Source organism: Heterodontus francisci, chromosome 2, assembly GCF_036365525.1.
Source record: "Heterodontus francisci isolate sHetFra1 chromosome 2, sHetFra1.hap1, whole genome shotgun sequence".
Taxonomy (NCBI): Eukaryota; Metazoa; Chordata; class Chondrichthyes; order Heterodontiformes; family Heterodontidae; genus Heterodontus; species Heterodontus francisci.
Genome location: NC_090372.1, coordinates 129,162,217 through 129,175,377, shown reverse-complemented (window position 1 = coordinate 129,175,377; position 13,161 = coordinate 129,162,217). Strand labels below are relative to the sequence as shown.

The window sequence follows — 13,161 nt, the reverse complement described above, 5'->3', positions numbered from 1 at the left end:
ATGTGGAATAAAAAAAGAAAAGCATGATTTACCTAATGTGGTTTCTTCATTCTTCAGATGATATACATCAACACACAAAATTTACACTCATCCATCCCTCAGGTCCTTTGGAGCTATAATTTTGGGAATAAAAACAGAAACTGCTGGAAATAGCTGGTCTGGCAGCATCTGTGGAGAAAGAAACAGAGTTAACATTTCAGGTCAATGACCTTTTATCAAAAGTATGACCTGGAACTTGCTACCCACAAAGGTGGTGGAAGCGGAGAGGATCAATGACTTCAAGAGGAGGTTGGATGCCACCTGAGAGAAACAGACTTGCAGGGTTACGGGAATTGAATCAGGGAGTGGGAGTGACAGCAGAGCTCTGTGGAGAGCTGGCATGGACTCAAGGGGCCAAATGGTCTCCTTCTGTGCTGCAAAAGACTCTATGACTCTAAGTGGGAAAGGTTGGAAATGTAGTAGGTTTAAAGCACTGAAATGGGGGGAGCGTTGGAAAAAGAACGAAAGGGATTTCAACCCTTCTCTCACCTTCATATTGTCCATCTCTGACTCTTCCTTTCCTCAACTTCTCAGCCTATACTCAGAAATGAAGACAATCAACAAATATTCACTACAAGCCCACTGACTCCCACAGCTACTGGTATTCCTCACACCCCACTTCCTGTAAGGCCTCTATTCCATTCTCCAAGCCTCTCCATCTCCGTCGCATTTGTTCTGATGATGCAACCTTCCATACCGGCGCTTCTGATATGTCTTTCTTTTTCCTTAGCCAAGGATTTCCTTCCCCCACCCCTGTGGTTAACAGGGTCCATTTCATTTCCCACACTTCTGTTCTCACCCCTTCCCCTCCCTCCCAGAACCACAATAGAGTTCCCCTTGTCTTCACCTTCTACCCCACCAGCCTCCATATTCAACACATCATCCTCCGTCATTTCCACCACTTCCTGTGTAATGCTACCACCAAACACATCTTCCCCTCCCCTTTCAGCATTTCGAAGGGACCATTCCCTCCACGATACCCTAGACCACTCCTCAGTCACTGGCAACAACATCTCCCCTTCCCATGGCACCTTTCCATGCAAGCAGAGGAGATGCAACACCTGCCTTTTTACCTCCTCTCTCTTCACTTTCCAAGGCCCCAAACACTCATTCCAAGGGCCCTTTTACCTCCTCTGTCTTCACTTTCCAAGGCCCAAAACACGCCTTCCAAGTTAATCAGTGATTTACTTGTATTTCTTTCAATTTCGTATATTGTACTCGCTGCTCATAATGCAGTCTGTTGTACATTGGGGAGACCAAACACAGATTGGGTGACCGCTTTGCAGATTGCCTCCATTCAGTCTGCAACCGTGACTATGAGCTTGCGGTTGCCTGTCATTTTAATTTTCCACCTTGCTCCCACTCTGACCTTTCTGCCCTCAGCCTACTGCAGTGTTCCAATGAAGCACATCATAAGGTCGAGGAACAGCACCTCATCTTTCGATTATAGCCTTCTGGACTCAACATTGAGCTGAACAATTTCAGGCCGTAACCTCTGCTCCCATTTTATTTCCTCTTCTTTGCATATTTCGGTCTTACCCTTGTTTTTGTCTTGTTTTTGCTTTTGGACGGCAACTGTTCATCATCCTGAAATTCATGCCTGCTCTAAGCACATCTTTTGTTTCTTTGTTTCTTTTCTTGCCCACCACAACTCCTTTTGGCCCTGTATAACTAACTCTTGTGTCATTTATTGTCTTCTGTCTTCCACCTTCCTGTATTCCATCCTATCACTGACCTTCCCTTTTGTTCCTTTTCCCACCATTTCACATGCTTAACATTTCTAACTTTTTCCAGTTCTGATGAAAGATCACAGATCTGAAACGTAAACTCGTTTTCTCTCTCCAGACCCACTGAGTATTTCCAGCATTTGCTGTACTTATTAGGAATTTTGTGATATTGGCATGAAGGGTGACAGCAGTTAGTTTCAGGGTAGTTTTAGGCCTAAAGTCATGACATAATTTTCATGTGTGTTCCTAGTATCCGAGTTGCCCAGAACATGTTAAACTAGGCCATACTCCCATGGTGTGCATATTTGAAGAATGAGGAAAACAGCTTGGCGATCTAACTGTTTTAGTTATTACGCTCTAGTAGTTTTCAGGACATTTTGACCAAAGCACCTGAAAGGAAAGAACAATTTAGATTTTTTTTTATTCGTTTATGGGATGTGGGCATCACTGGCTAGGCCTGCATTCATTGCCCATCCCTAATTGCCCTTGAGAAGATGGTAGTGAGCTGCCTTCTTGAACCGCTGCAGTCCATGTGGGGTAGGTACACCGACAGTGCTGTTAGGAAGAGAGTTCCAGGATTTTGACCCAGTGACAGTGAAGGAAAGGTGATATAGTTCCAAGTCAGGATGGCATGTGGTTTGGAAAGGAACTTGCAGATGGTGGTGTTCCCATGCCATTGAACGTCAAGGTTCCAGCAGGCGGCGGCGGCCAGTTTAGGGGTCTGGAGGTGGCATCTCGGCAGCAGAATTGGGGCGGTGGAGGGGGGCAGCAGTGCTCCAGGCAGGCTGAGGGCTCTCCCTGCCAGCCTGTGTACTGCAGCAGCCAAAGGCCGCCCTCACACACCACAGTCTTGGCCTGGGTGCGACAGCCATTTTTTAAGTTAAATTTTAAAAAGTTGGAGAGAGGGTGCCTTCATCTTGAAGCGCCCTCTTCCATTACTTACCTCCCATTGCATCCTGCTACTCCTTTCAAGCTGGAAGGCCTCTCATCGGCCCGCCCATCATCCTTAATTGGATGGTGCGCCTGCCCTCTAGCCATTAATTGGCCGCCCCAGGGAAAATGACAAAGTGTGACTGTTTCCCACACAGCGCGGGTTTCTGACCCATATTTCAGCATGACGCGGGGCTCAGTTGCCTGCAGGGAAAATTCTGCCCATATGTTCTGTCCATTTTTAAAAAAACTTTATTTCTATATTGTTACAATCAAGCAGCAAAGCTTACAGCAATTTGGGAAGCAAAACAGTAGGTTAGTTGGGGTATAGGGGTTTCTCTATCGTACTGAATGAGGAGCTGGGAGACACAATAAGCTGAATTTTCGGGGCCCCCCAAAGTCGGGAATGGAGGCAGAGGAGGGGCCCTGAAAATACCAGCAGCGGGCGGCATGTCAATTTCAAGACGCTGATCCCAGTGCCAAGACTAATCAACAGGGCAGGGGAGGGCAGGACAGAGACCCACTGTCCTACCAATTGAGGCCAATTAAAGTTGTTGAAAAGCTCAATAAGAGCTTGTCAAGGTTTGGGGTTTAAATTTTTATAGGGGCACACAGGTTACCCACACCTTCAGAAACAGATCATCTGAAAGGGAGGTGGGTAAAGAGTAGGGAGCCAGTCATGGCTGTCCCAGGGCATCATCCCAGCCTCATAAGCGGGTTAGCGGGGCAAAGGGGGATTTGGCACTTGGTAAGGAGGTGCCCTTGGTTCAGCGCAGCTGGTAGGGAGAATGGACACTCAGTGTCCAGGATTTAAATGGGGTCGACATCTTGCTGGCATCGCAGGAGCAGAAGAGCAGGGGCAAGGCTGCCAAGGACAATTGGGCAGCCACCTTTCCAGAAGGAAGGCTCCAGCTGGCAATGGGGGCACGACCGTCATATTTTGGGCCCAGTGGCAATGAGGGGCAACACATCTGCATGAAGGCACGACACTGGGCATCAGAAGAGCATGGGAGAGGAAAGAGGGACAGAAAGGCAACAGAGGCTAAACCTTCAACATGGGATCTACCACTGAAGACATAGCTACCTGAACATGGCTGAGAGCCAGTGCTGCAGGAGACTGCAACTCTCCAAGTAGATGGTTACAGACGTCTGTGTCCTCCTCGTCAAAGATTTTGCACCTCGCAGTACTAGTCACCATACCATGCCAATGGCCGTCAAAGTCACTGTGACCTTGAACTTCTTTGTTTCTGGCTCCTTCCAAAGATCAACTGTGGACCTTAGTGGCATCTCAAACACAGCTGCACTCCACTGCATCTTGCTGCTCACTGATGCCTTCTTTGCCAGAGCTGGACAGCACATTCATTTAATGACAGACAGGCCTTGCAGTTATAGAGGGCATTGGATTTCAACTCTATTGCTGGATTCCCACAGGTGCAGGATATCATCAGTTGTACTCATGTGGCCATCACATGAGATCCATCAACAGAAAGGTCTTCCACTCCTTCAATGTCCAACTGGTCTGCGACTACAACAAGAGCTTCCTCATGTGTGCGCTCACTTTCCTCACAGCTGCCAGACTCCTTCATCCTCCACCAGTCCAGACTGCCTCAGGTCTTCATTCCAACCTCCAAAGTGTGTAGATGAATCCTAGGGGACAAGGGATATCCCTTGAATAGATGGCTACTGACCCCTCTGCAGCAATTCCAGATAGAGGTACAGAAGCATTACAACCAAGGCCACCTGCTCAGTAAGGCAACTACTGAGCAAGCCATTGGGCTTCTGAAGATGTGATTCTGATTCCAGTGCCTGGACCGGTCAGGTGGTACCCTCCAATACCCCCCTGCAAGGCTCTCAGATATTGTGGTGGTCTGATGCGCTTGAAAACAATGAGGCCCTGGAAGGAGACAGCTGGCATTCCCATCGCTGAATCCCCCACTATCAACATCCTAGGGGCGACCATTGACCAGAAACTGAACTGGAGTAGCCATATAAATACCATGGCTACAAGAGCAGGTCAGAGGCTAGGAATCCTGCGGCGAGTAACTCAGCTCCTGACTCCCTGAAGCCTGTCCACCATCTACAAGGCACAAATCAGGAGTGTGATGGATTACTCTCCACTTGCCTGGATGGGTGCAGCTCCAACAACACTCAAGAAGCTCGACATCATCCAGGACAAAGCAGCCCACTTGATTGGCACCCCATCTACAAACATTCACTCCTCCACCACCGACGCACAGTGGCAGCTGTGTGTACCATCTACAAGATGCACTGCAGCAACGCACCAAGGCTCCTTAGACAGCACCTTCCAAACCCGCGACCTCTACCAACTAGAAGGACAAGGGCAGCAAATGCATGGGAACACCACCACTTGCAACTTCCCTCCAAGTCACACACCATCCTGACTTGGAACTATATCACCGTTCCTTCACTGTCGCTGGGTCAAAATCCTGGAACTCCCTTCCTAACAGCACTATGGGTGTACCTACCCCACATGGACTGCAGCAGTCCAAGAAGGCAGCTCACCACCACCTTCTCAAGGGCAATTAGGGAGGGGCAATAAATGTTAGCCTGGCCAGTGACGCCCACATCCCATGCATGAATAAAAAAAAGCTCATCGGGGGAGGAGCAGGAGGTGAGAGAGGAGGAGGTGGAGGGAGAAGACGCTGAAGAGAGAGGTGCCTCTGCTGCACAATGAGGTGGCTTCCTTCTGCAACCCTCCAGGAAGAGAACTGCCCTCCTATCCCTCATGGCCTCCAGCATTAGATCCAGGTTGGCATCGGTAAAGTGAGGGGCTGCCCTGCGCTGGGTGCCAGTCCTCTGGCTCCCCTGTGACATCTCGCTTCCGTCTGGTGTAGTGGAAGGTTTTGGCACAAACCACAGGACAACCAGCAGCCTCAGTGATAGCTGCTGTGGGAGTCTAAATAAGTCCCACACTTTATCTGACGTGCCTCTGTTCCCGCACCCATTGGCTCTAACTGGACAGAAAACCCATCTCCGTACCAATCAAGGGCTTCCCCACGTGAAAATCTTAACTTTAATTATTTTCACACCGGAGATGGTTTCTGACCCGAGAACAAACCCACCTCCTGTTTCCTGCCTCTGTGGTGATAATTCAGCCCAAATTTCCTTCCACAGGAAGTTACTAAATTTAGCTGGGTTGTAAGCAGGTGCAGAGCAGAAGAATGACAAAAAAAAAATGATGTTGACTCAATTCAGCCCCTCTTATCTATCTTTAGCCAATTATAGGGCAGCATTGGCACAGGACTACCCTCTTGGACAGACAGTGGTGGATTTAAAAGGATTTAATCTATGGGTGGGAAGAAATTATTTAAAGAGAAGAAAAAAATAAGCTGGTCTAGTGATACGTTCAGAGGATGTAATGATGGTATAGCTGCTAAAACAACAAATCTATCAGATCATTCCCATCCTCAGGGTAATATTATCTATTATATTGAGGGGAGGCAGTGGCGTAGTGGTAATGTCACCAGACTTATGTCACCCAAGCGTATGCTCTGGGGACATGGGTTCGAATCCCACCACGGTAAATGATGGAATTTGAATCCAGTTAATAAATCTGGAATTAAAAAGCTAGTCTAGTGGTGACCATGAAGCCATTGTTGATCGTTGTAAGAACACATCTAGTTCACTAATGTCCTTTAGGGAAGGAAATCTGCTATCCTTACCTGGTCTGCTCTACATGTGACTCCAGATCTACAGCAATGTGGTTGACTCTTAACTGCCCTCTGAAATGGCCTAGCAAGCCAGTTGTATCAAACCACTACAAAGCCTCAGAAAAGGAATGAAACCAGAAAGACCTAGGCACCAGAAATGACAGGCAAACCCAGCCCTGTGGACCCTGCAAAGTCCTCCTTCGTAACATCTGGGGGCTTGCGCCAAAATTGGGAGAGCTGTCGCACTGGCAGGACAGACCACTGGAGGTGGTGGCACAGTGGTATATACAGGAGGGAGTTGCCCTGGGAGTTCCTCAACATTAACACTGGACCCCATGAAGTTTCATGGCATTGTGTCAAAGATGGGCAAGGAAACTTCCTGCTGATTACCACCTACCGCCACCCCCCCCCCCCCACCTCAGCGGATAAATCAGCACGAGGGTAGCAAGGGCATAAAATATACTCTGGGTGGGGGACTTCAATGTCCATCACCAAGAATGACTCAGTAGCACCACTATTGACCGAGTCCTGAAGGACATAGCCACTAGGCTGCGGCAGGTGGTAAGGATAGCACCTACTTGACCTCATCCTCACCAGTCTACCTGTCGCAGATGCTTCCGTCCATGACAGTATTGGTAGGAGTGACCACCGCACAGTCCTTGTGGAGACAAAGTCCCATCTTCACATTGATGGTACCCACCGTCATGTTTTGTGGCACTACCACCGTGCTAAATGGGATAAATTTCGAACAGATCTAGCAACTCAAAACTGGGCATCCGTGAGGCACTGTGGGCCATCAGCAGCAGCAGAATTGCACTCAACCAGAATCTGTAATTTCATCGCCCGGCATATCCCCCATTCTACCATTACCATCAAGCTAGGGGACCAACCCTGGTTCAATGAAGCGTGCAGGAGGGCATGCCAGGAGCAGCACCAGGCATACTGAAAAATGAGGTGTCAGCCTGGTGAAGCTACAACACAGGACTACTTGCATGCCAAACAGCAGAAGCAGCATGCAATAGACAGGGCTAAGCAATCCCACAACCAACTGATCAGATCTAAGCTCTGCAGTCCTGCCACATGCAATCGTGAATGGTGGTGGACAATTAAACAACTGACAGGAGGAGGCGGCTCCACAAATATCCCCATTCTCAACGATGGGGGAGCCCAGCACATCAGTGCAAAAGACAAGGCTGAAGCATTTGCAACAATCTTCAGCGAGAAATACCGAGTAGATGATCCATTTCAACCTTCTCCTGAGGTCCCCAGCATCACAGATGCCAGTCTTCAGCCAATCCGATTCACTCCACATGATATCAAAAATCGGCTGAAGGCACCGGATACTGCAAAGGCGATGAGCCCTGACAACATTCCGGCAATAGTACTGAAGACCTGTGCTCCAGAACTAGCTGTGCCCTGAGCCAAGCTGTTCCAGTACAGCTACAACACTGGCATCTACCCAGAAATGTGGAAAATTGCCCAGGTATGTCCTGTGCACATAAAGTAGGACAAATCCAACCCGGCCAATTACCGTCACACCAATCTACTCCCGATCATCAGCAAAATGATGGAAGGGGTCATCAACAGTGCCATCAAGCGGCACTTGCTCAGCAATAACCTACTCAGTGACGTTCAGTTTGGGTTCCACCAGGGCCACTCAGCTCCTGACTTCATTACAGCCTTGGTCCAAACATGGACAAAGGAGTTGAACTTCAGAGGTGAAGTGAGAGTGACTGCCTTTGACATCAAGGCAGCATTTGATCGAGTATGACACCAAGGAGTCCTAGCAAAACTGGAGTCAATGGGAATCAGGGGGAAAACTCACTTCTGGTTGGAGTCATACCTAGCGCAAAGGAAGATAGTTGTGGTTGTTGGAGGTCAGTCATCTGAGACCCAGGACATCACTGCAGGAGTTCCTCAGGGTAATGTCTTTCAGCTGCTTCATCAATGATCTTTCCTCCATCATAAGGTCGGAAGTGGGGATATTCGCTGATGATTGCACAATGTTCAGCACCATTCGCCACTCCTCAGATACTGAAGCAGCCCATTTCCAAATGCAGCAAGACCTGGATAACATCCAGGCTTGGGCTGATAGGTGGCAAGTAACATTTGCGCCACACAAGTGCCAGGCAATGATGATCTCAAACAAGAGAGAATCTAACCAGCTCACCTTCTTTAATTGGCCTTAAGTGGACCTTAGTGACCCGTGTCGGCTACCTACCTTGTGCGGATGGGTAGCCCTGCCACCCTCCCAACGCATCTTCACAAAAATGGTCCAGAGGCAGGTGGAGCAGGAGAACCGGCACGCCGGCTGATCGGGCTATTTTTAGCTCCCGCCCACCTGTGTTCCCGACCCCACGGGGGCTCGAAATCCTGCCCTATGATTTTGAAATGGGAACTGAATTAAATCAGTACATCCTGCTCCAATTATCCTTTGCCCTGTAACCCTGTTTCACCTGAACTCTACATTGGATCTTCATGCCCTTGTTGTAACAGCACAGAAAATTGAATAGTTATATAAATAAGGATAAAATTTATGACATTTAACTGCAAATTGAACTACTTTGTCTGTACTGATCCATTTGTAAGTAAATTGGAGTGTCGGCCTAGATTATGTGCTCCAGACTCTGAAGTGGAACTTGTACCCAGAACCTTCAGACTTAAAGCAGAGGATGTTACTACTAAGCCACAGATGACCTGTAATGCTACACTGATCAACTATTAAAATAACAACATACGTGACCCGCTCCCTATTATGGGTTAAACTCACTCACAAATTAGCAGTCTCTGGAAAGAACTGTGACTGATGAAAATTGTTGTGCAGAATATTAAACGTTTATAATTTTTACCAACAGGCAGGTCATGTCTGTGGAGATTCTTTGGATCTGATTGATGGCCGCCCCACTGGATCAGTCCGAATATCCTTTGGCTACATATCCACGTTTGATGATGCACAGACATTTTTAAAGTTTATCATAGATTGTTTTGTTAAGCAGCCAGTTTGCTTTGACAAAGACACCCTGTCTAAGCTGACAAGGTGTGGGACAATGAAAGAGAGCGATGAATCATGGACAGAGAATCTCACAGATGGAAAAACAAAAAAAGTCTCTTCAGAAATTGCTGCAACACACAATTCTCTATATCAACATTTTTCAGATAATCAGTCAGAGTTGAACAAAAACCCAGAGAATTCCAAATTAATCTACTATGACTGTGAGTCAGTAATACTCACCAACATCTACCTCTACCCAATCAAGTCCTGTGCTGCTGTTGAGGTGGGTGTGGAGTTTTTTTCTTATAAATGCGACAGTATTGTGAAGATCCCTGATTGTCATTCAATGCCATTGTTTATTCAGTACTTATAATCCAAACTTAATGTGGTTAAAACCGGTTACTTTATTTATAAGGAATATTTGCAATCTTGTCACCCTGGAAGATAACAACAGTGAGCCCCATCCTTTCTTACATGGCCACCCTTTCTTACTTCCCCCATTATCGGCTTTCCATGGTGACATTCCTCTAAGTCTCCACCTTTGGCACCGAAAAATAATACCAACATTTTTTATGGGCAACCAGAAACCCTTCACTTCCTGCTAGCATATGACATTCTGGCTTTCTACTCACCCCACCATTGGAACCCCCAATGTCATGCACTTTGCACTGGAAGTGCCTGAATATTATGTTAGTGAGCTCACCTGCATTACAAAGCACGGGTTAGCTTATCTGGGCACAAACAGGAATCATTCTTGATAAGTGGTAGCATTTTGCAAAAACTGTATTATCGGGCTCCTGTAATGGTAGTGTTGGTGCAAAGCAAATATGCCCATATAGTTATCAAAGAACCAATCGCCCATCAATTCTCTGCTAACATTAAAAACAAAAATGTTCCAAGTTTTACTACAGGAGCTGAGAAGCTGAAGTGGTGTGAGATGATTTCTTGTAATTCTTGTAATTGAAAGGAAAAATGATAAAAAGTTACAATCTAAGTGAAAAGGAGATGGAAACAAAGTCACTGAATCTAAATTTTGCCTGCAAACCCAACCCCACATACAGCCTGTAACCATGGTGGCTCCTTTCTCTGCCACATCACGCAATGCCACCTCCACTCTGCCACAGGTGAAGCTAGCCGTTTCACACTGCTGCTATGCAGTAGCAACACAAGTTGTATTTTCCACTAACAGGATTCTGCCATCAAGCCAAAAAGACGTTCTGCCTACCCCACAAATGAGTAATGTGGTATATGAATTCCAGTGCCAGTGTGATGCCAGGCATATAGGCCGTACATCCTAACGACTGGCAGATTGTACCAAACAGCGCGTCCCTTTGGCTGTTGACAACAGGCAGAGTACTGACCGTACTCAACCAGTCCATACTTCTAAATCTCAGAACACAATGTCTAACGTTAGATGTGATTTCACGATTGGACAGCACTTACTGAACAGTCCCGAGTGTGCTAGGAATTATACTAACAACCAATTTAAGATTATCAGTTGGGCTAGCAATGTGGCTCACATACGCTTGCTGGAAGCTACAAAAAATTATACGCAGGGACCTGTTATCTGCGGATAAAAGGAACATGTCCAGGCGTTGCATCTTTTTTGAATTAAACAAAAGCGTGGGGAACAATCGTTCCCTGGTGCATTCTCCATGGAAACTCCTCGGCCAATCAGAGTCGACTTGCCAACCAATCAACACCTTTTACTCATGCAGTATAAATTATTGCTCCCTTTGAAATTTGACATTCCTGCGTCTATCCTGGTGAATGCAAGACGAAAAGCTTCGACAGCATGTCTCTTTTTTCAGCAATTCTCAAGTTCTAATCTATTCTTTTATTTTTTTAAAATATACATAGTTCTTTTCTTACCAGCATTGGGAACCAACAACTGTACCTTCTCTTTTCTTCAAGATTTCAGTATCATGGCTTACCACCACTTTCTCGGAATTAAGGATTATACAATAAATGCTGGCCTAGCCCGCAATATCCACATCCCATAAATGAATTTTAAAAAAATCATTGACTCAGTCCCACTGAAATGACTCTCCTTTGTTCACACCTTTCATAATCATTAAATGGTTATGTAGTCTTGATGGATTTCCCCCACTGCTATCCACATTTATAAATAAATGGCTGTAATATTCATATCCAAACCACTCATGTAGTCTATATATATTTTAAATCTGTGTTTTCCTTCTCCTGAGCTTGATGCTATAGAAACAATGGCCAGAATCTTCCCAATCCCATGGTGACTTGTTTAAAGGTGAGACGGGAGCAAACTTGCAGAATAGTTGTTGGGTCGGCAGGCCAACATGTTCCTGCCTCCAGATGAGCTACAAGTAGCGGCAGTTAGCCAATAATTAGCAATTAGGAAGCTAATGAAGTGGACGGTGGGGATTCATGCAGGTGGGCGAGGCTCAACAACCATCAGGGTTGGAACCCCATCTGTCCCCCATAGAAGAAATTTTTTCAACGGTAGTAAGATTCTGCCCAGTAATAGCAAGCTTCACAACACGTTTCAGTATAAGCTGGGATGAAGCAGGTAGCTTTTTAAACTCGTTGCACCCAAAGCAGAATCTCTATCCTAATCAGAAAAATGGGTGAAAATTGCGCTATTTTTACAAAGTGAAGTTATTGTTCAAATTTCCGTCCAAACTCATTTGCATTTTATGGGGCCTGCAAGAGCAGGACAGGAGATGGGGTCTGGAGGGTGCCAGAAAATAGCAAGGGATGGTGGGGTTGGAGTGCCCTTTGACTTCCCATGGGTCCCTTCCCGCCGCCACTGGCACTTTACCAGGTGGGCTCTCAACCATGTGAGGACAACGCCTGGTAAATCCTGGCGGCCTCCCTGCAGGCTCGGTGGGGGAGGAAAATCTGCTAATCAGGCACTCTGTGGCCCACAGAGGGCTGCTCCACAAGCAGCAATAGCCCCCCCACCCCTTGCGCTCACCAATCACCCGTTCGACCCACCATTTACCTTGCTGTGAAGGCAGCGTTCATTCCTGCATCACTTGGCTGGGTGCAGTTCCAGCAGTGGCCACCACTTTTGGTGACGCTGTTGGGCCTGAAGAGCAGCCCTCCGATTGGCAGCCAGCTCTTGGAGGCAGGATGTTGTCCCTTAAAGGGACATGAGCCCTGACTGCAGCTGATTAGCTGCAAGATGGGCCTAGAATCGGGCCGGGGCTCTTTCACAAATCATTGCCATTAGTTCAGTGTAATAGAACATAATTGTTTTATATTTTTTCTTGGCATTAAGAAATATTTATTGATGTACTTAAGAATGGTCACCTGGTGCAGTTTTATTAACACAGCTGAAAATGTGTATACCACAAAAATAAGCATTTAAATCGTATCTAGTCTTCCACCTTAGTAACCTTATTTCAGTAACCTTATTTTAAACCACTGAAAATTATTTAAAAACCTGTACTTGAACTATTTACTAGTTTCACTCATGCAAACTAGGCAATTTCTTATTGAATTAAAGGTTTCTCATACATAGAAACTTTGAAAAAGGTGCCGACTAGTACCTGTGTGCCTAAAAGAACTGAACTAAATTTGAAGAGCCTCCTCAAGCAGATGCAATCAGCTGAAAATCGTCATCCTCATTATTCCAATCTGGTAGCATGGCCAGGCTTGTGGCCAGGGCTCACTTCCAGTGAACTGATTTTTATACCAGCATTAAAGATCGTGGAAACTCCATTTATGCTTGACTTAACTTATGATTAAAGTGCCCAATTTTTTGCTCTGGTTTGCTGATTTCACCTGGATTTGGCTGATAATACTAGCACAAACTGGTGGA

The 13,161-nt window shown here is 46.5% G+C and overlaps 1 protein-coding gene across 2 annotated transcripts in view; it reads left to right on the top strand.

The window, feature by feature from the left end:
* mocos (molybdenum cofactor sulfurase) overlaps positions 1-13,161 on the top strand; it is a 432,886-nt gene that overhangs the window by 239,739 nt on the left and 179,986 nt on the right. For both annotated transcript variants that reach the window (XM_068010709.1, XM_068010717.1), the window contains exon 8: positions 9,223-9,642. In XM_068010709.1, coding sequence (XP_067866810.1) covers positions 9,223-9,642 — 420 coding nt within the window. The remainder of the gene's footprint in view (positions 1-9,222; positions 9,643-13,161) is intronic.